Consider the following 23,084-nt stretch of genomic DNA (forward strand, 5'->3'; position numbering starts at 1 on the left):
AGTTTAAAATCACTACTCTTAAAAATGTCAGATGACGGCTTAATTAGACTCAAAGGTAGACTGGACAATCTTAATGACAGCGACTATGACTTCAACTCGAAAAATCCCATTGTTCTAAGCAAAGATCACCCGATCACAAATCTTTTAGTATACCATTATCATCAAAAAAATTGTCATATTGGGGTAGAGACAGTTTTATCAAATCTTAGACATAAATTTTGGATCACAAAGTGTCGAAATACACTAAAAAAAATTATACGTAATTGCCAGTATTGCAAAAACAAAAGAGGACAGCCACACAAAGCTATAATAGGGCAACTTCCAAAATGTAGGATAGAACCAACGGAGAGAGCAAGTGGGCGTAGATTATTTTGGTCCGATAGAAATAACAGTAAAAGGGGAGTCATGTCAAGCGATATGGTGTAATATTTACATGTATGGCCTCTCGCGCAGTACATCTTGAGGTAGCCGAAGACCTTTCATGCAACGCATTTATGCATTTATTTCGTCAGTTTGGTTGTCGACGTGGTTTTCCAATTGAAATGTATTCGGATAATGGAACAAATTTTAAAAGAGCAAGCAAAGAAATTCAAGAAGTTATAACTGACTGGCCCACCCCCTCGGAGAACTACCATCTTGCCGCGATGAGGGGGCTTAGTAAGCGTAAGGAACCCAAGAGCTTTACCGGCGGTAGCGTAATGCTGCCAGAAGGGCCACCCAAGCCGGGCAGGTCTTGGGGGAGCGCCGAAGCTAAAAGTAGTTCACCCTGGCGGTAGGGATAAAACGCATCCCTTAGGGGGAATGTCCAATAACGTAAAAACAGTTAAGGTGCAGGGAGTCGGAGACCCAGTACCGGCGGTGATTGGGAGTGCGAGCGCAGGCCCCCCGGCGTCGATACCCTGTGACTGCAGGAAACCCGAGATGGCAGTGGAGTGCTTGGCTGCCAAATCGTGTAATGCCACAAGCAACAGAAGGATCCGCAGACAGAAAGGGACGATAGAGGATCTGGAACCGGGAACCACAGACGGAAGCTTCGTCTTCACTGGTCCCTCAGTGTCGGAGGCAGAGTTGGCTACCGCCTTCTCTCGACTCGGATACAACGAGGAGCCGCAGAAGGCGGAGCCACAAGTCACGGCTCCCAATATCCAGGTCGACTCGGGTCCACTACCTGTGCCGGATGAGAAGACGGAGGCTGAGACCCTACGCAAACGGCCGTCGGGATACAGGGCATCGGCAAAATACCTCCGTGGTATTAGCCAAAGACCCCCCGATACGCTGACGGCGAGGGAAAGGAGCCTCAAGAAGAAGCACGAGCAAAACGTGCGGAGGTACGAGCGGCTTAACGGAGTCGCTCCTACCAACGGAGACAAAGCCCCCCAAGCGCACACGCGGCGGTGACTGAGGACCCCAAACCGTCGACTTCAGCGTCAGCATCAGCTGGCACGAAGACGAAGGTGGACCAACCCTCAAAGTCATCGTCTGCGAACGCGCGAGGGAGAAAGGGGAAAAAGTTGTCCGGGAAGCAGAGGGGGAAGACCACACCTCTGACGCAGAACACGGCGAGTGCCAAGGCACCACCAACGCCCTCTGTACAGAAGGCACCGGTGGAACCGACTGGTCGAAAGCCAAGGTTCAAGCGACAGAGAACGGACGACTCCACAAAAGCTTCCGAGTCGAAGAAGGCGAAACCAGAGGACATTCTGGCCAGCCTAGGATCGCCGGCCGAGCTGCAGGTAGACATCATCGACCAAAGTCACCCCGAGGGGAAGATATCGGACGTCAATTGGCTGAAGGCAGAATCGGAGATCCTGACCGCCATGAAGGATGCCATTGTGCGCGCAGATAACCCGTTTGTCTGCGAGTTCAAGGGTATCAAGTGGTATAAGGGAGCCAAAGCAGTGGCCTGTGGCAATGCAGAAACTCTTGAGTTTCTCAAAACCACGGTCCAAGGTTTTGGTGAACTTTGGCCAGGAGCGGCACTCCGCGTGGTCCCGACGGATCAGATTTCCAGGAGAACGATCATGAAGGTATGGATTCCTCCCCCGATTAAGGCGGATGAGGACACACTCGTTCTGATCAAGGCACAGAACCGGATCCTGGAGACATCGGACTGGACCATCACAAGAGCGATAGCGCGAGACAAAGGGAACGGCAAGGAACTCTGGATCAGCATTGGTCAAGAAAGCCTGGCCAAACTCCTTGCAACGGACTGCCGCATATCCTTTGGTATGGGCACCCTGGCGGTAGCAGTACCGCGACACCCCAGGTCTGCTGAATAGCATGAAGGTGGTGCAGATTAATCTGCATCACTCAAGTGTACCATCGGCGGACCTGCTGCGGTTTATGGAGGAGAAAGCGGTGGACGTGGCCCTCATCCAAGAGCCCTGGATCGTAAGTGAAAGGGTTCGGGGACTGAACGGTCGCGGATACCGCCTTCTCACGCCACACCCCGCGGGTAAGCCAAGAACCTGTATCGTGGTAAGGAACGAGCTTAATGTTCTGTTTTCTTCCAGGTACAGCACTCCGGACCTAACGGTGGCACTATGTGAGAGGGAGGACGGGAAAAACCTATACCTAGCCTCTGCATACCTGCCGTACGAAGAGGAAGACCCACCATCGGAGGATGTCAGGGCCCTGATCCACCAAGCGCGGAGGGAGGGACTTGATATTGTCTTAGGCTGTGACGCGAATGCCCATCACTCCCTCTGGGGAAGTACGTGCACAAATTCTAGAGGAGAGTCGCTGTTCGAGTACATTCTGTCCACAAATCTTGTTGTGTGCAACCGGGGAGACCACCCCACCTTCCGCAACAGGAACCGTGCAGAGGTTATAGATATAACACTGGCCTCGAATAGCGACTCCCTTACCATCGATGACTGGCACGTGTCCAGTGAGTGTTCCTTTTCGGACCACTACAGGATAGTGTACAGCATCAAATGGAACAAGGAGAGGCCCAAGGCCTACCGCAATCCCAAGCGGACAGACTGGAACCGCTTCTCCGCAACCGTACAGAAGGTGCTGCCTAACCCACCGGAAGGGGACATAATTCAAACGGAAGCACTAGAGAAAGCTACGCAGACCGTCACTAATGCTCTACAGATGGCGTTTCTCAAATCCTGCCCGATCAGCCGACCCCCAAAGTCCAATCACAACCCGTGGTGGACACGGGAGTTGAGCGAAGTCAGAAAGGAATCGAGGAAACTCTTCAATAAAGCAAAAGTGACAAACACACAGGAAAGTTGGGACGAGTATCGCCGCAGCTTCAATACCTACAAAAACACCTGTAGGAGGGCGAAAAGGGAATCATGGGCAGCCTTCTGCGATGCCATAGATGGTACCACTGAGGCCTCAAGGCTTCGACGCGTACTGTCGAAGGCACCCACCACACCAGGCCTGCTCCGCAGCCAGGACGGTACCTTCGCAGAGAGCAGCCAAGAATCCCTGGAGCTCCTCATGAGTACTCACTTCCCGGGTTGCTCAGATGTCACCGGTGACGAATCCAACGCCACCAACGACACTGAGGATCATCCAGGAGAGGAAATCGAGGATCTCATCCGAAATATAATGGCACCAGACAAGATTATCTGGGCCATTAAATCATTCAGTCCCTACAAGTCACCGGGACCGGATGATATCCGACCAGCCATGCTGCAAGCAACTTGCCTGCACCTACTACCATGGCTGAAGAAAAATATTCGAAGGATGCCTCCTAACTGGGTACGTCCCCCATGGGTGGAGGGGAGGTGAGAGTGGTCTTCATCCCCAAGGCCGGGAAGATAAACCACATCTCCCCAAAGGACTACAGACCCATCAGTCTGTCGTCATTTTTGCTTAAAACGATGGAGCGACTAATGGATCTATATATAAGAACCAAGCTAGACAAACAAGTGTTCAGTGGAGCTCAGCACGCCTACCTCAAAGGTAGATCAGTTGAGACCGCACTAAACGAAGTTGTTGGGCATTTCGAAAAGAATCTAAGCTATAAGGAATATGCCTTGGCGACCTTTCTAGATATAGAAGGGGCCTTCAACAACGTCAGGATCGAGTCAATAACGGCCGCACTGGCCAAGATTGGTACACATCCGACGGTAACCGGATGGCTAGACAGCGTTCTCAGGAGCAGAACGATAAGCGCCAATCTAGGCTCCTCCTCGTCAAGAAAGACGGTCACATGAGGTACTCCGCAAGGGGGAGTTATATCCCCTCTCCTGTGGAACCTGGTCCTCAACGACCTCCTTCTTCAGCTGGGGAGGAGCGGATATAAGGTTACGGCCTATGCAGACGATCTAGTAATACTGGTAATGGGTAAATTTCTGCCCACAATCAGTGACCTTCTAGAATCTGCACTGGGCACTACCGCCAGCTGGGCACGCCAGAACGGTTTGCGGGTCAATCCTCAAAAAACAGAACTGGTGCTGTTCTCACGAAGATAAAATACCGAGTTTCAAACTACCAGCAATCGGTGGAACGACACTCGAGCTATCGAGCGAAGCCAAGTATCTTGGTGTCATCCTTGACTCCAAACTCTCCTGGAAGAGAAACACGGAGGAAAGGAAGAAAAAGGCAATGGCAGCTTTCTACACCTGTAGGAAGACTTTTGGACGAACATGGGGCTTACAGCCGCACATCATCCATTGGATGTATACAGCGGTAATAAGACCCATCCTGACATACGGAGGCATGGTATGGTGGGAAGCGGTTAACACCAAATCCCACCTGGAGAACCTCCGAAGAGTCCAACGGACAGCATGCCTTGGGGTCACCGGATCTCTCAAATCCACCCCACAGGCAGCTCTGGATACCATGTTAGGCCTGGAACCGATAGACCTTCATCTTAAGTGCAAGGCTGAGACAAGTGCCGCTAAGCTATTAGCCGCGCAGTTCTTCAAGCCATCGCCTTATGGCCACGCCACTATACTCCGTATGGAAGATAGTGGCACGGCCAGGTGGAGTGACTACTGTGTCTCAGAGTTCTCATGGAAAAGAAACTTTAAAGGACACATACCGGATAGGGAGAAATGGAAGAGTAACACTGTCCTGGGGCAGAACGAGCTCTCCATTTTCACCGACGGGTCAAAGACGGCCGAAGGGACAGGAGCTGGAATCTTCTCCGAAGAACTAGCAACCAACATATCCCTAAGACTACCAGACTGGTGCAGTGTATTCCAGGCGGAGATATATGCAGTATGGCAAGCGGCAAAGTTGGTATACACCTTGGAGATACCTCCGAGGAACATAGCAATCTGCGTTGACAGTCAAGCTGCCTTCAAAGCCCTAGTATCCTGCAAGACCACAAGCAGACTCGTACGTGATACGGTGGACGCACTAAACCAGATCAGCGCGCACTCAATCACACTCACGTGGGTTCCGGGTCACACCGACATAGCGGGCAACGAGAGTGCGGACGAGTGTGCCAGAACTGGATCGGCCAAACCAATGGCGGACGCAGTCAGCGACATAAGGAGACCACTACGAGACATCATCTCGCAGATGATGGGCCGAGCCAGAACGAGATCGGACAGGAGGTGGAACACCACACCCAACTGTGAGATCTCTCGCTCGCTCTGGCCCCACTATGACCTTAAACGCACCAAGACTCTCCTAAGCTTCAGGAAGAGTCGGGTGCGAACACTGACGGGAGTTATAACGGGGCACTGTGTCATCGGCCGCATGGCCACAAGGTACAGACTGCCCCACCATGACTTCTGCCGCAGCTGCACGGACGAGGAGGAAATAGAGAGCATCCAGCACCTTCTCTGCAACTGTCCTGCACTCATGGGGAGGCGTCACCGAATACTCGGTGGCGCCTTCTACGAAGATCTGGACAGCCTGGCAAACATGCCTCTAGAGAAACTGGTGCTCTTATAGAGGCCTCGGGATGGTTCGCGAAACCTCCCTAGGCACCGGACAATATCCCGTGACGAGTGTGGGCATCACAATGGGCAGACTTGCCTCCGAGTGACCTCGACTTCAGTCGAGCAGCCCTATAAACCTAACCTAACCCTTTATGTTTTAGAGCATTCTAAACACAAACAAAAAATTGTAACATCAAAAATATTTATACGAGAAATTTTGTAATTCTGTATTGGAGTAGAGCTCGAAACTATATGCCATATTTTCACTAAACCTACTTTAAACTGCAATTTAGATTTTTCTATCTAGTTCAAAGAACATTTTATTTGCCTTTTTTTTACAATTTATTCCAAAACCATAAGTTCCTCTTTTGTACCGTATGTTGTCTGTTTAGGCCAGGGGTGCCCAAAGTCAGCTTACGGCAGAGCACTCACCAATACTCTCAAACAAAAACAAAAATACGAATAGGGAACAGTGCAATCTCGAAGAAAAGACAACAACAAAATCATAACAAAAGTTGTGTTACACCAATCAGATAAAAGACAAAACCGTTTTTTTCTGGACGAATCGCACACACACAAAGTTGTTTGCATGTGTTGGGCTTTCGGTATGCTGGTACACAGCACAAACTGTGTATGCATACAAGAATTGGTTTCCTATGCTGAGGGCAATTACAAAAACAAAATGGCTCGCAGGGCAATGGGCCTGGGCATCGCTTGTTTAGGCTTTCATAAAATGAAGTACTTTGGTAAGTATTATTGCCATAATACGGTTTCACCCAAAAAATGTTTAGATCTCCTGCAAAGTGCAGGACATTCACAAAGGATGTGTCCCGATGTTTCCTGCTCCATTTCGCAAAATCAATAGAAAACAATGCGTACATATTACTTTGCAAGTTAAAGTTCGAATGTCTGTTTTTTTTAAGATGGGCCTTATGAGACAGAATGCTTTTTTCTCTTTTTTTTTGTAGACTATGTACATTTTATGATGTCCATGGACTTCAAAATTGGAGCAATCGGAATCTAAAACTAAAATTGAAAAAATATAAAATGCGATTTTTGATCACATACTTAATTAATTCTCTTTCTTGCTAAATACTCATGGAAGTTGGCTGTGACCTGTAATGTATGCACTTCTTAAATGCTGCCTGTTGACTGACTGGTACGCAATATGTTTGGGGGCATCAGAACGTTAGAGGAAGGTTGAAAAAGAGCTCGAGGTCTAGGTCGAGGTGTAAGAGTGAGGTGAGGGTCAGGGGTCAGGGTGTTTTAGTGGCTTAAACTTTCAATAGGTTAAACAGCCTCCGGCACAATAATTTCTCGTCGGAAGTATTTGCTGGCTTTTCAGAAATACTACCAGCAAAATGAAAATCCTTAACTGAAAGCAGACACAAACCCAACCAGCAAGCCAGCATATGCTGGGATCCAAAGGAAAAGCAGAAGAGTAATTTAAATAAAATACTTTGGCTTTTGTAACGAACCATGGATCCCATAGCTCGTCACAAGCAGACGACGCAGCCAACGCTACTCCCAGGTGAAGCGATCAACACCCAGCAAAAATGCAAACTCAGCACACGCCAAAAGACAGGAGACCAGCACAAGGGGCTAAAATAATATTAAATAAATAAATCGTCCTAACAATATATATTCCCGAAGTGCCAACGAAATTCCTTTCCCACGGTACCGGTGCACACCGATCACCTTACCTGGGACATTGGACACTTGTTGGCAGGCGCTTGCTTAGGTAACCCTCGATTACCAAACCCCCCAAACCACCGAAATACGCGAGCCAGTCAGCAGTCTCCGATCACCTTACCGGGAATATTGGACACTGACTGCAGGGTTAATGATTAGGTAACCTTCTGTTACCGATCAGCCCGTCTGCACGCGCAGACTATAATTCGGCAATATATATTTATGTAAGAACCCTTCCCACATTCTGGAGTAGAAATAAGATATCTGTAAGACATTCATGGGAAAATGGAAGGCCGCCCGATCTAGAAAAGGCACTGCCTTGCATGAAGAAAAAGGGCAGTCCACCAGCCATCGTAGGAGGCAGTCCACGAGCCATCGTCGGAGGCAGTCCACCAGCCATCGTAGAGGGCAGTCAAACCACCATACGCGTCGTCAAACAATGAAACATAACATAACCGGGTAGAATAATAATACGGAAGAATAAAGAAATCCATTAAAATTAAAAGAACCAAAAAGTGTTGTGATTTCTATTTCAGTTGTTGGCAAAGTTCCTGGTTTTCCCGATAAAGTCCTCGTGAATTATAAATAACTTGTAATTCAGGACCCTGGACAGACTGATACATACCTCAGCCTGAGATAGGACATTACAAGTGGCGCCCGAGCAGGGACTTTAAAGGATTTTTCGTGGAAACTTTAAGAAAACCGAAATCAGTTACTTCGTGGATTAAAGACCCACTGCCATCAAAAAGCAAATTGAATCAATAACAAGTCCGTGCACTTACATAATCCGTGCGCGAAAACAATCGCAAAAGTATACGCAGTGCCGATCCTAAAAGTGCCGTTCAACAGTGACTCAGTGCCAAAAATCAACAGAAATCAACATGGAACATCACGACGATGAACAACCAGAGGAGGCATACCCTGCGGGACACTTTACCAATCCAGGGGTCAGCACCGGCTGGATCCACAAACTCCGTCGGGACGAACTAGAAGTCTTCGCCGAAGAATTCGGATTCGGCAGCGAAGGAACGGTCGATGAACGCCGAAAGAAATTTGCCGCACTAGTCGCCGGGCCACTCGCGCAAGAAGCCTGGGTTCGCCTTGGAGAGTTCGAGAGGCACTATGCCAAACCAGCCTCACGCTCTCGCTCCAAGTCACCACTGCCCACTACTCCTGGACCATCCGACACTCGCCAAATGGATCCTAAGACCGGATTACGAGTCCCCGCAGCCGCGAATACCGCACTCCTGCAGCCCCGTTTCCAAGGCCCCTAGCTACCGAGACCCACCCAGCACCCGTACCGAGGGTCTTGCCAGCGATCGACCGACCCATGGAAGGGCACCACTACAACCACGCTGCACCAATGGCGGAACGCATCCGAAAGTGGGCAATCCAGTTTGACGGCCAAGATGACCCTCTATCATTCATCGAACTGCTCGAAGAACGCGCGCTCTCGTATGGGGTGGACACAAACCATCTGCCGCGGGCCATGGCCGAACTTCTCACAGACCGTGCCAGTCCTTGGTTCCGCACCAGCCGCCTACAAAGTTCCTCATGGGACAATTTCGCCAGGAATTTTTAACGTTCTTCTTGCCACCACGGTATTTTGAACAATTGGAAGACCAGATCCGATCCCGCCAGCAAGTGGCGGGGGAAATGTTCAAAGATTTCCTCATCGAGATACGTCTACTCATGCACCACGCCAGGTACGACGCAGCCAAGGAACTGAACAGGATCTACGATAACGCCCTGCCAGCATACCAGATGTACGTGCGGCGACACGAACTACAAAGCTTAGCACAGCTCACACTGTTGGCCACAGAGTTCGAGAGCATCCAAGGGCGGACCATTCCGACCACTTTCGCACCACCGGAGCATCGATCCGTCAAGCACATTCGACAAACCCATCCTTCCGAAAAACCTGAATCAAACCTTTGACCCCGGAGCACCTCAGATTCGAGAATGCCTGGACAAATAACTACCAAAGAAAACTGCCGAGAAAACCATCGTCATATGGGATAATCGACCCACCAAGCATCAAGTACATCAACTATAAAGCACCCAGAACAGCAGAAAGGCCACGATCACAGCAGCAGTAGAAAATATAACGTTACCGACGCCACGCTAAAGTGACGAGATTAACAGCGACGAATCCGGAGACTCGGCACAAGCCAAAGGACAGGATAGCCCGGAAAAAGGCGAACCTCAGCACCTGCCAAGCCACGCCACAAATCTCTCCATCACCCACCCGGAAGAAAGGGTTGGTGGGAGGGGGGGGGGGGGGGTTCACAGATCACCTTACCTGGGACATTGGACACTTGTTGGCAGGGGATTGCTTAGGTAACCCTCGATTACCAAACCCCCGAAATACGCGAGCCAGTCAGCAATCTCCGACTTTCCTTACCGGGAATATTGGACACTCACTGCAGGGCTAATGATTAGGTAACCTTCTCTTACTGTCTACACGCGCAGACTATAATTCGGCTGTTTGATCGAGGAGCGTTTTCCTCAATATAGTTGTTCAAGGATGGGGGTGTGTCAATCTCCAAGTGAGCTAATTAAACTCGATGCGAAGAATTTTGCTGGAATCCAATAATAATCTGAAAAGTCGAGGGGGTTCAGTTGAGTACTAGCCAAAGACTATTCATTTGGTTTCTAAGTGCATGAGCACTGAGCATAAGCGGGCTTCTAGTGTGGTGAATTCAATTACAAATTTAGTGCAAGAGCGTAACAAAGTGAGTAAAAATGAGCGTAAGGTACTGTAGTGAACCCATGCATGTACATATGTAACACTCTGTTATACATATAAATACATATATAAGCGCGTACATATGAGCAGTGACATAAACAACTTATGTTTATGTTACACATTCCTTTTGCACAGCAACGATCTAAGACTTGAACGCAGATCGGTCATCTACCACAACTGCTGAGCATGCATTTACCCGAACTCTGGCAGAACCCAAACGCCCTAACACTGAGGCGATGGGTCTCTCTCTCAAAAGCTCCTTAACGCTGATCTTGCATTTCCATTAGACTCAGGCAGAGACCACGCGCACTAATACTTATGCGGTGGTACTCTTTTCATATAATGCATGGGAGAACTCTCGCTCTCCGTTATACATAAGAACGATTGTACCCTAGGATAAGAACAAAAAGATATTCAATAAACATTCTGAATTAAGCCACCAAGCACAGCGGTATTGTTTCGCTGAGCTGTAACATAACATGGCGACCGTGACAAATTGGACACTGCTCGATTAAAACAACTTAATAATTTCAACAACCTAATCAAATCATATTAAAGGTTGTGGCCATGCCAAAGGAACAGTTAAATTGCGTGATTGCATTATTGTGTTCCGTGCTATGTGAAATTTTAGAATAGTTTTTCTTTAACTAAACATTAACTTTAACTTGAACTTTAACAAAAAAACCGAGTTTGGTGGCTGCAAATTTTATATATTTAACGAAATACGGAGGGAGACTAAAAAGGGACGTGCGCTCGAATTCAATAATCTTATCGACTTTTTTTTCCTTCTCGTTATAAAATATTCTTAAGCCTAACTTATCTAGGGCGGCGAAGCGGGGCGAATTCGCCAAGAGCGAGAGAGAGCTTTATTGCGCTCCCGCTTCGCCCTAAACTATCTTACACTAGACTTCAAACTTTCTCCAAATAACAACATTGCGTCTTGACGAACTCTCGAATTGAGTCCGCTTCCGTCTCCAGCGTCCTCCTCAGTTCGTCGAAGTGGCGACTTGCTCCGACGAAATTTGTCGCGTTGTCGCAGTTCACGCGGAGCGGACATCCTCGACGACCAACGAAACTTTGAAAAGCCAATAAGAAGGAGTTAGTCGTTAGATCGGAGACAATTTCTAGATGAACCGCCTTGGACGCAAAACAGACAAATAACGCTATGTAGGTCTTATAAGGGGGCCTACCACGAATTTTTAGTGTCGTATAGACTGGGCCACAAAAATCAACGCCACATACTGCGAATGGGCGGAGAGCACGGAGCCGGTCTGCGGGTAGATTTCCCATCATTTGGGTCTGGAGTCCAGGCTTGCATTTAAAGCAGCGAATGCACGACCTGACCATTGCCCTGCAGACCTCCTGAGCGTTTACTATCCAAACACGCTGCCTAAGGATGCTCACAAGTGCTCGTGGGCCGGCATGAAAATTCGTTTGATGCAGATAGCGAACATAGGTCACAAACTGCGACCGTTTTGTCAACAGCAAAGGAAACTTGGCATGGTATGACATAGGAGCGTTAACTAGTCGCCCCCCAACTCGCAACAACGAAAAGGAGCACCAAGTCCCCATTTCTTCGTTGATGAAGGGATTCAATCGCTGAAGACTGGGGCCTAACCTGGTGCCTTTACGAACCCTTTCGATCTCTTCCTGATACTCGTTTTTTTGGATCAGCTCGACAATTTTGTGAAAAGCCTCATCGTACTCTACTGGTGACGGACTGACTTCAAATTTAAGACTTTTGTCTTTACATTTTCGGATGAAGCGGAACACGTAAACGAACACTCTTAGCAGGGCGCCAGACGCCCTGACTCCCGGGCACCTGCTGACAGGCGGGCCGTTAATCGCACCCCCAGCACCCCGGACCACGGACCAGGAGGGTCTGAGTTGCTTAAGGCGATGGCGGCTTGTCTCGTCAGCCAGGCAAATGTTTTGGCAGCAATGGTCCCGGGAGTGTGTGCTGGGCTTGCAAATAAGATGCAAGTGGCACCAGGAGCAGCCCAACGTCGAGGAAGGCGACCTCGTCATCGTCGCAGAGGACAACCTTCCGCCCCAACAGTGGCTCCTCGGAAGGGTCGTCGCAACACACGCCGGGCAGGACGGAAAGGTCAGGGTGGTCGACCTCAGGACGAGCAGCGGAGCGGTCTACAGGAGGCCGATCCATAAATTGGCGCTTCTGCCGATGTGTTGAAGTCCCACAGGCCTTCAACGGGGCCGGTGTCGTGTCAAGACGCAATGTTTTTATTTGGAGAAAATTTGAAGTCTAGTGTAAGATAGTTTAGGGCGAAGCGGGAGCGCAATAAAGCTCTCTCTCGCTCTTGGCGAATTCGCCCCGCTTCGCCGCCCTAGATAAGTTAGGCTTAAGAATATTTTATAACGAGAAGGAAAAAAGAGTCGATAAAGATTATTGAATTCGAGCGCACGTCCCTTTTTAGTCTCCCTCCGTATTTCGTTAAATATATAAAATTTGCAGCCACCAAACTCGGTTTTTTTGTTAAACTTCATTTAGAAAAACTATTCTAAAATTTCATGGCGCCCCCGGGTGGACTCGCAAAAAAGGCAGAAAGTGACAGTGACACGAGTGGTGAACAAAATATATGTAAATCATATTGAATATTAAGTGTATATAATATACACCTGCCCGAGTCGCGTGTGTGTGCAAGATCAACCCCCAAATAACACACCTAAAACTACCGCGACGGACGGCTAACAAACATACAACACAAATACCTAGCGATCTCAACCACCGAGGGATATCCATTCCAAAAGACATTTGCCACCTGCCAAGGATAGTGGAATTCCCAGGATCTCTTACATACATTGTAACGAACCATGGTTCTACCCATGGTTCGTTGCAAACAACTCCACGGTAGGCAGCAAACTAAGATATGCAGAACAGAAGAACCATGGCTCTAGCCACGGTTCTTCACCAATATTGTGTGTCAGCACCCAGGAAATAAAAATACTTCTAAGCAACGCACGCAATTACTAAAATTAAGAACTCTCGATCAGCGAAAACCACAGCACGAAATTCTCGGTCACCCACTTCTTGGCGATATTTCGCAACCACTCGGCCTCGAAACATCGACCCAAATTCAGATATCACCTTCGCGATGCGGAGGTAGCAAAAACCCAATTCCCAACTGCAGCCCGCACCTACTGCGATGCAGCCTCAGCTAAAAACACTCTCATCAAAACACACTGACCCACTAAGCAATTGTCAACGAAGCACCCAGCTTCGACCTAGTTACCACACCCTACAATTATTATCCAATAATCATAAGTTAGCAATTATTTCCGGGTGCCAGCTACATAAAAGGGCCAAGCACGGCCAAAGTCGGCACCCCAGTCCAACGGCTCCAAGGCCAAGTAACAAGATCCGCAAGTAATCCATCGTACACAAACCCACAAAGAATTAAGTAATAAAAATAATAAACACCAGCAAAACCGACAACCACGATTTTCTTGAAGTATTCTTCGTCAGCAACAAAACGCTCCCCCTGCGTCCTACCTCTCTTTCGGCCGCTCCGAACCTAAAAGTCACCTGCGATCTACAAATTGTCTTGTAGCGGACCCTGGACAGACTGAAGCATACCTCAGCCTGAAATAGGACCTCACAAGTGGCGCCCGAGCAGGGACTTTTTGGTGACTTTAAGGAGACAAACACCTTAATACGGAGCTTTGTGGAGTAAAGACCCACAGCCACTGAAAGAGACTAGGCTAGCAAGGATCAATAACCGTCAAGCCCAAAACGCAAAATCCAGTCGCGAGCAAAAGTGCTACAAGCAGAAATACCACAAACAACACGTAAGTCAGTGCTACTAACCGCCGAAACACACCATGGAAGCCCACGGAGCCGGTCAACCCGACGAATTTTACCCGGAGGGACTCCATACCAATCCAGGAGTCACAACCGGCTGGATCTACAAACTCCGGCGGGACGAGCTGGAAACCCTGGCCGAGGAATTCGGATTCGGAAACGACGGAACAGTCGAGGAACGACGAAAGAGATTCGCCACACTAGTCGCCGGAACACTCTCGCAGGATGCCTGGGTTCGATTGGCCGACCTCGAACGGCAATACGCCAGACCAGCAGGACGCTCCAAGTCGCCCATGCCCACCACTCCTGGGCCGTCGGACCAGCGGAAAACCGACCCAAAAGCCGGGTTACAAGTCCCCACAGCGGCCGAATACAGCACACCCTGCCCACCACGCATCGTAACGCCAGCCGATCTGCCCAGACCTCCAGTTACGGAGACCAGCCGCTCGCCCATCCAGAGGATCGTGCCAGCCATGGACTCTTCCACCGCCCACATCGCGGAACAGATTCGGAAATGGGGGATCAGGTTCGACGGACAGGACGATCCACTAGCGTTTCTGGAACTACTCGAGGAACGTGCTCTCTCATATGGGGTGGACACAAATCAGCTACCTCGGGCCATGACAGAGCTTCTCACCGATCGGGCCAGTCGCTGGTACCGCACCAGCCAACTACAAGGCAGCTCATGGGCATATTTCCGCCAAGAATTCTTGACTTTCTTCTTGCCGCCACGGTATTTTGAACAATTGGAAGACCAGGTCCGAGCCCGCAAGCAAGCGGTAGGAGAATTGTTCAAGGATTACCTCATCGAGATACGTCTACTCATGCACCACGCCAGGTACGACGCAGCCAAGGAACTGAACAGGATCTACGATAACGCCCTGCAAGCATACCAGATGTACGTGCGGCGACACGAACTACAAAGCTTGGCACAGCTTACAATGTTGGCCACCGAGTTCGAGAGCATCCAAGAGCGTACCATCCAGCCCACTTTCGCACCGCCACGAAGCGCCCCAAGATACCCAAGGCCGGCCACCGAGCCAAGGAACGGCGGCCCACCCCGGCCACCATTTCGGCAACCCCACTGGGAGGCGGCAGACTCGCCAAGGAGGCAGCAAGCCCCCTCCAGCAGCCAGACAACGCCCGAGGTGGCGCACCGCATGATCACCACCCCTATCGCCAACCCACGCGCAGCCTGTCGCCGGTGTGGTGAAGCGGGGCATGTGGAATACGACTGCCAGAACCCTTCGATCCTATTTTGCTGGGAATGTGGCAAGCGCGGCGTACGGACCTTCAAATGCTGCCGCCAGAACACGTCGGGAAACGACACGCGTCCCCAGCTGACACGGGATCAGCCGGGAACGACGCCTTTCCCGAACCGCGACTAAAAAACTTGCTACATGTGAACAACGGTCGGATAGTGGCAACGGTAACCATAGGAGGACACGTAACGGAGGCTACCCTAGACACCGGGGCCTCCAAAAGCTTTATAAAGCCCATCAAGCTGGACCAACGAGAGGTACAAATACCGCTCCTAGTTTTGCCTAACATGTTGAAGCAAGTCATTGTCGGCATGGATTTCCTATGCGCCATCGAAGCCACGATCAAATGCGGCAGCACACAACTGCAACTAAGCAATCAGTCGGCCACGCCAACCGCACCCGAAGATCCGACCAATCACATACCAGACACCGCGCCCAGAAGCCAGAAACGTACGCCAACCACAACGCCACCACGTACCCAACCTACCCCAACGCTCACGAAACCCAATAATGCAACGCAGTACTCGACACCCAAACCAATGACAACGAAAACGAAACGCCGGCCCACAACGGAGAACACGAATCCGAGGCCAACACAAGCCAACCATAATCAAGCAATCGGGAAAACGAGTCCCACGGTCACTACGGAGCAACCGCGTCCTAGGCCAACCACAGGGGACACACACCCCAAACAAACCACGTGGATCTCACACACGAGACAAACACACTTGAACCCGGCGCTCGACACAGGAAGCCCAGGTCCAAGACAAGCAACAGAGCAAGCACGCAGAGAAACCGCATCGGAAGCAGAGAACGCACGGACACCCTCAAAACCGACCGCCAGCAGCGAAAAAGGACAACGGCCACCACCATCCGACAGCCCAGCCACACGGGAAACAGCCACGCTAACCCCACGCTGGACGGGGCCCATAATCGAACTGATCTCCACAGAGCCCCTCAACGAGGGCCCGGAAACCAGCACGATACCACCACGATGCCCAGACAGCCGTCCGGTCCTCCCCACGGCCGACGCCACACCGATCCTCGCCAACACAATGGAGTACCTTCCGCGTACTGACATGATTCCTAGCGCCATGCAACGAGCCATGCCTAGAGCCATGTCCGAGATCTTCGTCGCCCACGCCAGTCGTCGCTGCGACACAAGAGGCATCACAGAGACTCACCTGTTCATGCGCCAAACGACCACCAGTACCACCCACGTATTACACCAGAGATATAAAACATATCTACCCACGGTCGACACCACACACATCGTCGCCCACATAAGCGACTACCAACGGAGGATCGAACCGCCTAGCGCCTTCGATACAACCCTCTTACCCGAAGACCCCAGCCAGCCAACTGACTCCGAAACCGCCGATCCGACCGAACATGAGCCCGAACCAGTCCCGGAGCCGTGGCCGCCAGACTTGGCCCCGCAGATCCAGGCATTTCTAGATGAAGAGCTACCAAAATTTGATGGCCTCCACGGGACATCGGATATCGCCAAGCACACTATTGTCATGCGGGATAGCCGGCCCATAAAACAGCGGTACTATCCAAAGAATCCAGCGATGATGCGAATAATCAATGAGCAAGTAGACCAATTGATTTCGGAAGGCCTCATCGAGCCCTCCCGGAGCCCCCACAGCGCCCCAATTGTACTCGTCTGTAAAAAGAATGGGAAATGGCGCATGTGCGTGGACTACCGGCAACTCAACACGCACTCCATCCCCGACGCATACCCGCTGCCGAGGATCAACTATATTCTGGAACAGTTACAAAACGCGCGGTTCATCACCACCCTCGACCTGAAAAACGGATACTGGCAGATCCCCATGGCCGACGGAAGTAGAGAAGCAACAGCTTTCACCGTACCGGGCCGGGGCCTCTACCAATGGAAGGTTATGCCCTTTGGACTGCACTCGGCACCGGCAACATTTCAGCGGGCTCTCGACACCGTGATTGGTACAGACATGGAGCCATATGCATTCGCGTACCTAGATGACATTGTCATCGTGGGGCGAGATTTCAACGAGCATCTGCGCAACTTGAAAGTGGTTTTGTCCCGACTCCGGGAAGCGAACCTAAGGATAAATGCGGAAAAATGCGCGTTCTTTCAAACCCAAATCAGGTATCCCGGCCATATCATCAGCAATGAGGGAATCCACACCGACCCCGACAAAATTGCCGCCGTCAAAGAACTCCGACCGCCCACCAACCTAAAAGAGCTTCGTCAATGCATCGGGATGGCGTCCTGGTACCGAAGATTTGTACCAAACTTCGCGACGGTCGTCCAACCGATGTCTCGCCTACTCAAGAAGGACCAACCATGGGTATGGTCCGAAGCACAACGGGCTGCTTATGACCAACTGAAGACACTTCTCACGACCGCCCCCGTCCTTGCGTGCCCCGATTTCAACGTCAAGTTCTCGCTGCAAACAGATGCGAGCAATCTAGGAGTTGGCGCAGTTCTCACCCAAGAAATCGAAGGCAAAGAACGAGTCATAGCATATGTCAGCCGACGACTGAACCAGGCGGAAGAAAACTACTCCGCTACTGACAAGGAGTGCCTAGCGGTCATTTGGGCCATTCGAAAACTACGCTGCTACCTGGAAGGGTACCGATTCGACGTAATCACCGATCATCTCGCGATAAAATGGTTAAATACGCTTGACAGCCCATACGGTAGAGTGGCGAGATGGGCCCTCGAACTTCAGCAATACCAATATGACGTGCATTATCGAGCGGGAAAACAGAACGTAGTCGCAGATGCACTATCCAGGCAGCCATTAGGAACACTCGCACGGATCGAAGAGGAGAAGACAGCCTGCCCCTGGCTCCAGCACCGGATAAAACAAGTCCAGAACGAGCCTCAGAAATACCCCGACTACACCTATGCTAACGGGGAACTATATCGACATCTGGGCCATGGCGCCGACGACGACGACCATATAGCATGGAAACTCTGCGTAGCAAAAGATCAACGAGCCAGAATACTTCACGAATGCCACGACCAACCCACAGCCGGCCACCTAGGGGTCAGGAAAACCATCACCCGAATATCCCAACGGTACTATTGGCCAGGTTTCTACCGAGACGTGAGGAAATATGTCCGTGGCTGCGTAAGCTGCCAGAAGTTCAAAGCTCAACAACGCAAGCCGGTGGGCCAGATGCTCACTCGCAAAGCCGAAGAGCCATTCGCCACACTATGCGCTGACTTCGACAACGGCGCGCAATTTACAAGTCGATCGTTTCGGTCATTTCTACAGACAGCAGGAGTAGAACTGCAACATACCGCACCATACTGCCCCCAGGAAAATCCAACGGAACGGGCAAATCGGACGGTCAAGACCATGATTGCCCAATTCGTAGGGGATCGTCAAAATACCTGGGATGAGCTACTACCGGAAATATCCCTCGCAATAAATTCCAGCGTCTCGGAGACAACGGGATTCAGCCCAGCTTTCCTACTATACGGGAGGGAGCCACGCTTACCTGGAGCCCTGTATGATGAAGTTACACCTGGCACAGGAAGCCCGCCAGACACCGCGCTCCAGAAAACAGCGCGACTCAAGGATGTATTCGCGATAGTGAAAAATAACATCCAGCGAGCCAGCCACGAGCAGGCAAGACACTATAATCTCCGTCGAAGACAATGGCACCCTACGGTGGGCACATTGGTACTGATGCGACAACATCATCTGTCCAACGCCGTTGACGGCTTCGCTGCAAAACTGGCACCGAAATATGACGGGCCCTACAAAGTTCGAGGATTTAGGTCAGCCAACATCATAAAAATACAACACCTCAGCACCCGGAAGCAGAAAATCGCTAACATCAATGATCTGAAAGAATACCACGAACACGACGCGGGAGAAACTGCGAACGAAGCAGACACCACGGCTGAACTATAAACAAACAGAGCGGTAAGTGGGGCATGACCGGTCACAAAATATGGCTGACGGAGCACAAACGATCGGCGGACCCACAACGAAAACCGACCCCTAAAATGCAAGCTCCGCACGCCACGCGCGGACAAACCATCCCGGAAGAAAAAAAATGACCTAAAAACCACCGCGCAAGATACACTATATATATAGCTGGACCATGACGATAGCCAAACAACACATCTTAACTAACCACCGACGCACCGGTCAACAAGCCAACGCCCCACCAAGTATTCACCCAAAGAGCTAACACCACGATGTCACCACTCCTGATAGTCCTCATCCTCACCGCCACCACACAGGCCACGATAAAGGTTAACAACTACACCCACGCCAACTATGTGCCCATGGTGGACGGAGACGCCGTCCTGTGGGAGAAATAGGGATACCTTCACCATATAACCAACGTAACCTCCTACGAGGCATATTTGGCACAGGCGGAGGAGTCTGCCGCATTATTCCCTGGGAGCCGAATCGCCACCATCCTGGCTGTCGACCTGGAGCACGTCAGGACCCTCGTGGGAACGTTAAAAACCCACCACCGACGAGCCAGGAGTCTCAACATCCTCGGAAGCGCGCTAAAGGTCGTCGCCGGAACCCAGGACTTTGACGACTGGGAGCAAATTCGATTCAATGACTGGCTACATGAACAGCCTGGTAAAAGGAGAGGACACCGAACGACTACAGCTGACGGAGGCGATACTGGTAAAGAACCGCGTCATCCTCAACGACCTACAGAACCTGATTCTGGGTCTGACACTGGCCAAAATGAACGTCATCAGCCCGACGCTACTGGACGGAGCCGACCTCCAAGAATGTGAGGAACAACAACTGACAGATATCAGGCTGGTCGATCTACTGGGAGTTTCCTGCATTAGCGTATTCCAGAGCCCTGATTTGTTAACTTTCCTCATCAAATTCCCCCAACCTAAGCGGATCTGCCGGAGGATGACGATCTTCCCCGTGCAACACCAGCACAAGATCTTGGATTTCAACAAAGGGAACGCCGTAGCGGAATGCGGAAGCCAAGTCGTCAGCTTGGGGACATGCGAAACCACCATCGGCGTCACGTTCTGCAAAGAACGACGGGAACCCACCTGCGCCCAACAGCTAGTGGCCGGAACAACCGCCCACTGCACCACCTTACCCGGGCACCTGGACGCGATCACCGTCGTGGATCATGGCACGCTCATCATCAATGACGCCTTCGTGACCATGGGGAACACAGCAGGCGAAATACAAACCATCTCCGGCACATACCTCGTGGCCTACACCAGCCGAATCTCTCTCAACGGGACATGGTATGTGAACCCCCTGGGGGAATCCCAGAAGAGGGCAATGGTCGCCTCGATGACAACAGTAAACGTCACGGGGCACCATGACAAACTAAGCCTGCCGTTCCTGAAAGAGCTGAGCATGGAGAACTTGAGGAACATTGAAATGCTGACGATCCATAGCGCCACCTCACACCTCCTCACCTGGGTCGTCGCCGTGATACTCTGCGTAAGCATATGGTGCTTACGCCGGCGATTCTACAACCGAGCTACCAACAACGACGCAACGGATTGTGAAGCAGCGGCACCAGAACCATCCATCAACAACCCACCTACAACCACCACCGGCCCCGAAGTAGCGCTGACGAGGCAACCACAACAAGCAAAAATTTGCTAGACATTGCCAAACCGACCCAGCTCTGAAAGCCCCGCTGGCCCGGCGCATCGGCCCACCCGGGACGACTAAGGAACGCCGACTCCACCGAAAAGAAAAAGAGCTGACAACGACCTCTGCCCACGTCGCCAACATACCCAGCCGTGGACCCGAGGTATCGTCAGTAAGCGCCGGGCGCACAACGAACAGAAGACACCACCAACCCAACCAGATACAACATGAACTCGACAACCATCATTTTTATATCCGACGACGAGTCTTGCGACTCCACACCAGGAGCAAAGACCTGGAGCGACGCCGAAACAGCGTCCGCGCAGGACACTGGAATATCCGACAGCGAGTCTTTCGACTCCACATCAGGAGCAAGGTCCGGGAGCGACGCCGAAACAGCGTCCGCTCAGGACACGGATCAAGAGGAAGACGCAACGCAACGCCCATCACGCTTCACGCGGGCCAACCTATGGTCGCCACCAACACCCTCATACTCACCGCAGCCGTGGGGATCCTTCGGAGAAGCGCCCCCCACCAGTGAGGACGAAGACTCCACCCCGTCAAGCCAACCATCGACCCACTATCGGCGGGACCCCCGACACCACCACGGGGTCTATCAGGACTTTAACTCTGAAGAGGAACCCTCCCCAGAGAGGGGGAGGAATCACCCTCAGAGAAGGAGGAGGAAGCCTCGTCAGAAGGAGAAACCGTCTTCATCCACCAACCGGTCATGGACACCCAGACCACCAGCTACGTCCATACCCCATGGGGGGTCCGGACTACGATGACCCACACGCGGGTCGTCGATAGCAAAAGGACGGTCAACAGGAAGGCAGCCGACGACGGAAACTTCGCCTCTAAGCGCCCCCGTCGCCACTAACACCCACCCGGAAGAAAGGGGGGGGTGTAACGAACCATGGTTCTACCCATGGTTCGTTGCAAACAACTCCACGGTAGGCAGCAAACTAAGATATGCAGAACAGAAGAACCATGGCTCTAGCCACGGTTCTTCACCAATATTGTGTGTCAGCACCCAGGAAATAAAAATACTTCTAAGCAACGCACGCAATTACGATCAGCGAAAACCACAGCACGAAATCCTCGGTCACCCACTTCTTGGCGATATTTCGCAACCACTCGGCCTCGAAACATCGACCCAAATTCAGATATCACCTTCGCGATGCGGAGGTAGCAAAAACCCAATTCCCAACTGCAGCCCGCACCTACTGCGATGCAGCCTCAGCTAAAAACACTCTCATCAAAACACACTGACCCACTAAGCAATTGTCAACGAAGCACCCAGCTTCGACCTAGTTACCACACCCTACAATTATTATCCAATAATCATAAGTTAGCAATTATTTCCGGGTGCCAGCTACATAAAAGGGCCAAGCACGGCCAAAGTCGGCACCCCAGTCCAACGGCTCCAAGGCCAAGTAACAAGATCCGCAAGTAATCCATCGTACACAAACCCACAAAGAATTAAGTAATAAAAATAATAAACACCAGCAAAACCGACAACCACGATTTTCTTGAAGTATTCTTCGTCAGCAACAAAACGCTCCCCCTGCGTCCTACCTCTCTTTCGGCCGCTCCGAACCTAAAAGTCACCTGCGATCTACAAATTGTCTTGCAGCGGACCCTGGACAGACTGAAGCATACCTAAGCCTGATATAGGACCTCACAACATACTAGAGGTATTTGTGCAAAAAATTGAAAGCTCGAGTAAAGACAAAATCATTAAAATCTCGTAGTTACTGTCTTGTGCTAAAATAAGTGCACCTCGCTTTCAATTCTTGGCACATCCATATGACATAGTAGAGCTAGATTGCATGTATTTAGTAGAGTTTGTACATATATTACATATATCACATATTCACATACATCATACCATCTTGGACGCAGAACATATACATATAATTTATAACTGCAATCACTGTCGCCCCTTTCCCCCTTTCTCGTTTTCGTTGCGCAAATATATAGTTGGGTCATTGGCCAAGCGCACGCATACCAACGTAGCAGCTGCAGCGGTGAATTTTCGTTCTCGCTTTTGCTCGTCACCGTTGCTGACCGTCGTTGTTGTTGGTGTTTTCTTGC

The 23,084-nt window shown here is 50.8% G+C and overlaps 1 protein-coding gene across 1 annotated transcript in view; it reads right to left on the reverse strand.

Moving 5' to 3' along the window:
- Positions 1-19,079, reverse strand: part of LOC121404561 — a 33,367-nt gene extending 14,288 nt beyond the window's left edge. Inside the window, exon 1 of the mRNA XM_041594215.1 lies at positions 18,877-19,079. Within this exon, the coding sequence (XP_041450149.1) occupies positions 18,877-19,079 (203 nt within the window). The remainder of the gene's footprint in view (positions 1-18,876) is intronic.
- Between the last annotated feature and the right edge of the window lie 4,005 nt (positions 19,080-23,084).

This window comes from Drosophila obscura, unplaced genomic scaffold (assembly GCF_018151105.1).
Source record: "Drosophila obscura isolate BZ-5 IFL unplaced genomic scaffold, ASM1815110v1 contig_214, whole genome shotgun sequence".
NCBI classification, from domain to species: domain Eukaryota; kingdom Metazoa; phylum Arthropoda; class Insecta; order Diptera; family Drosophilidae; genus Drosophila; species Drosophila obscura.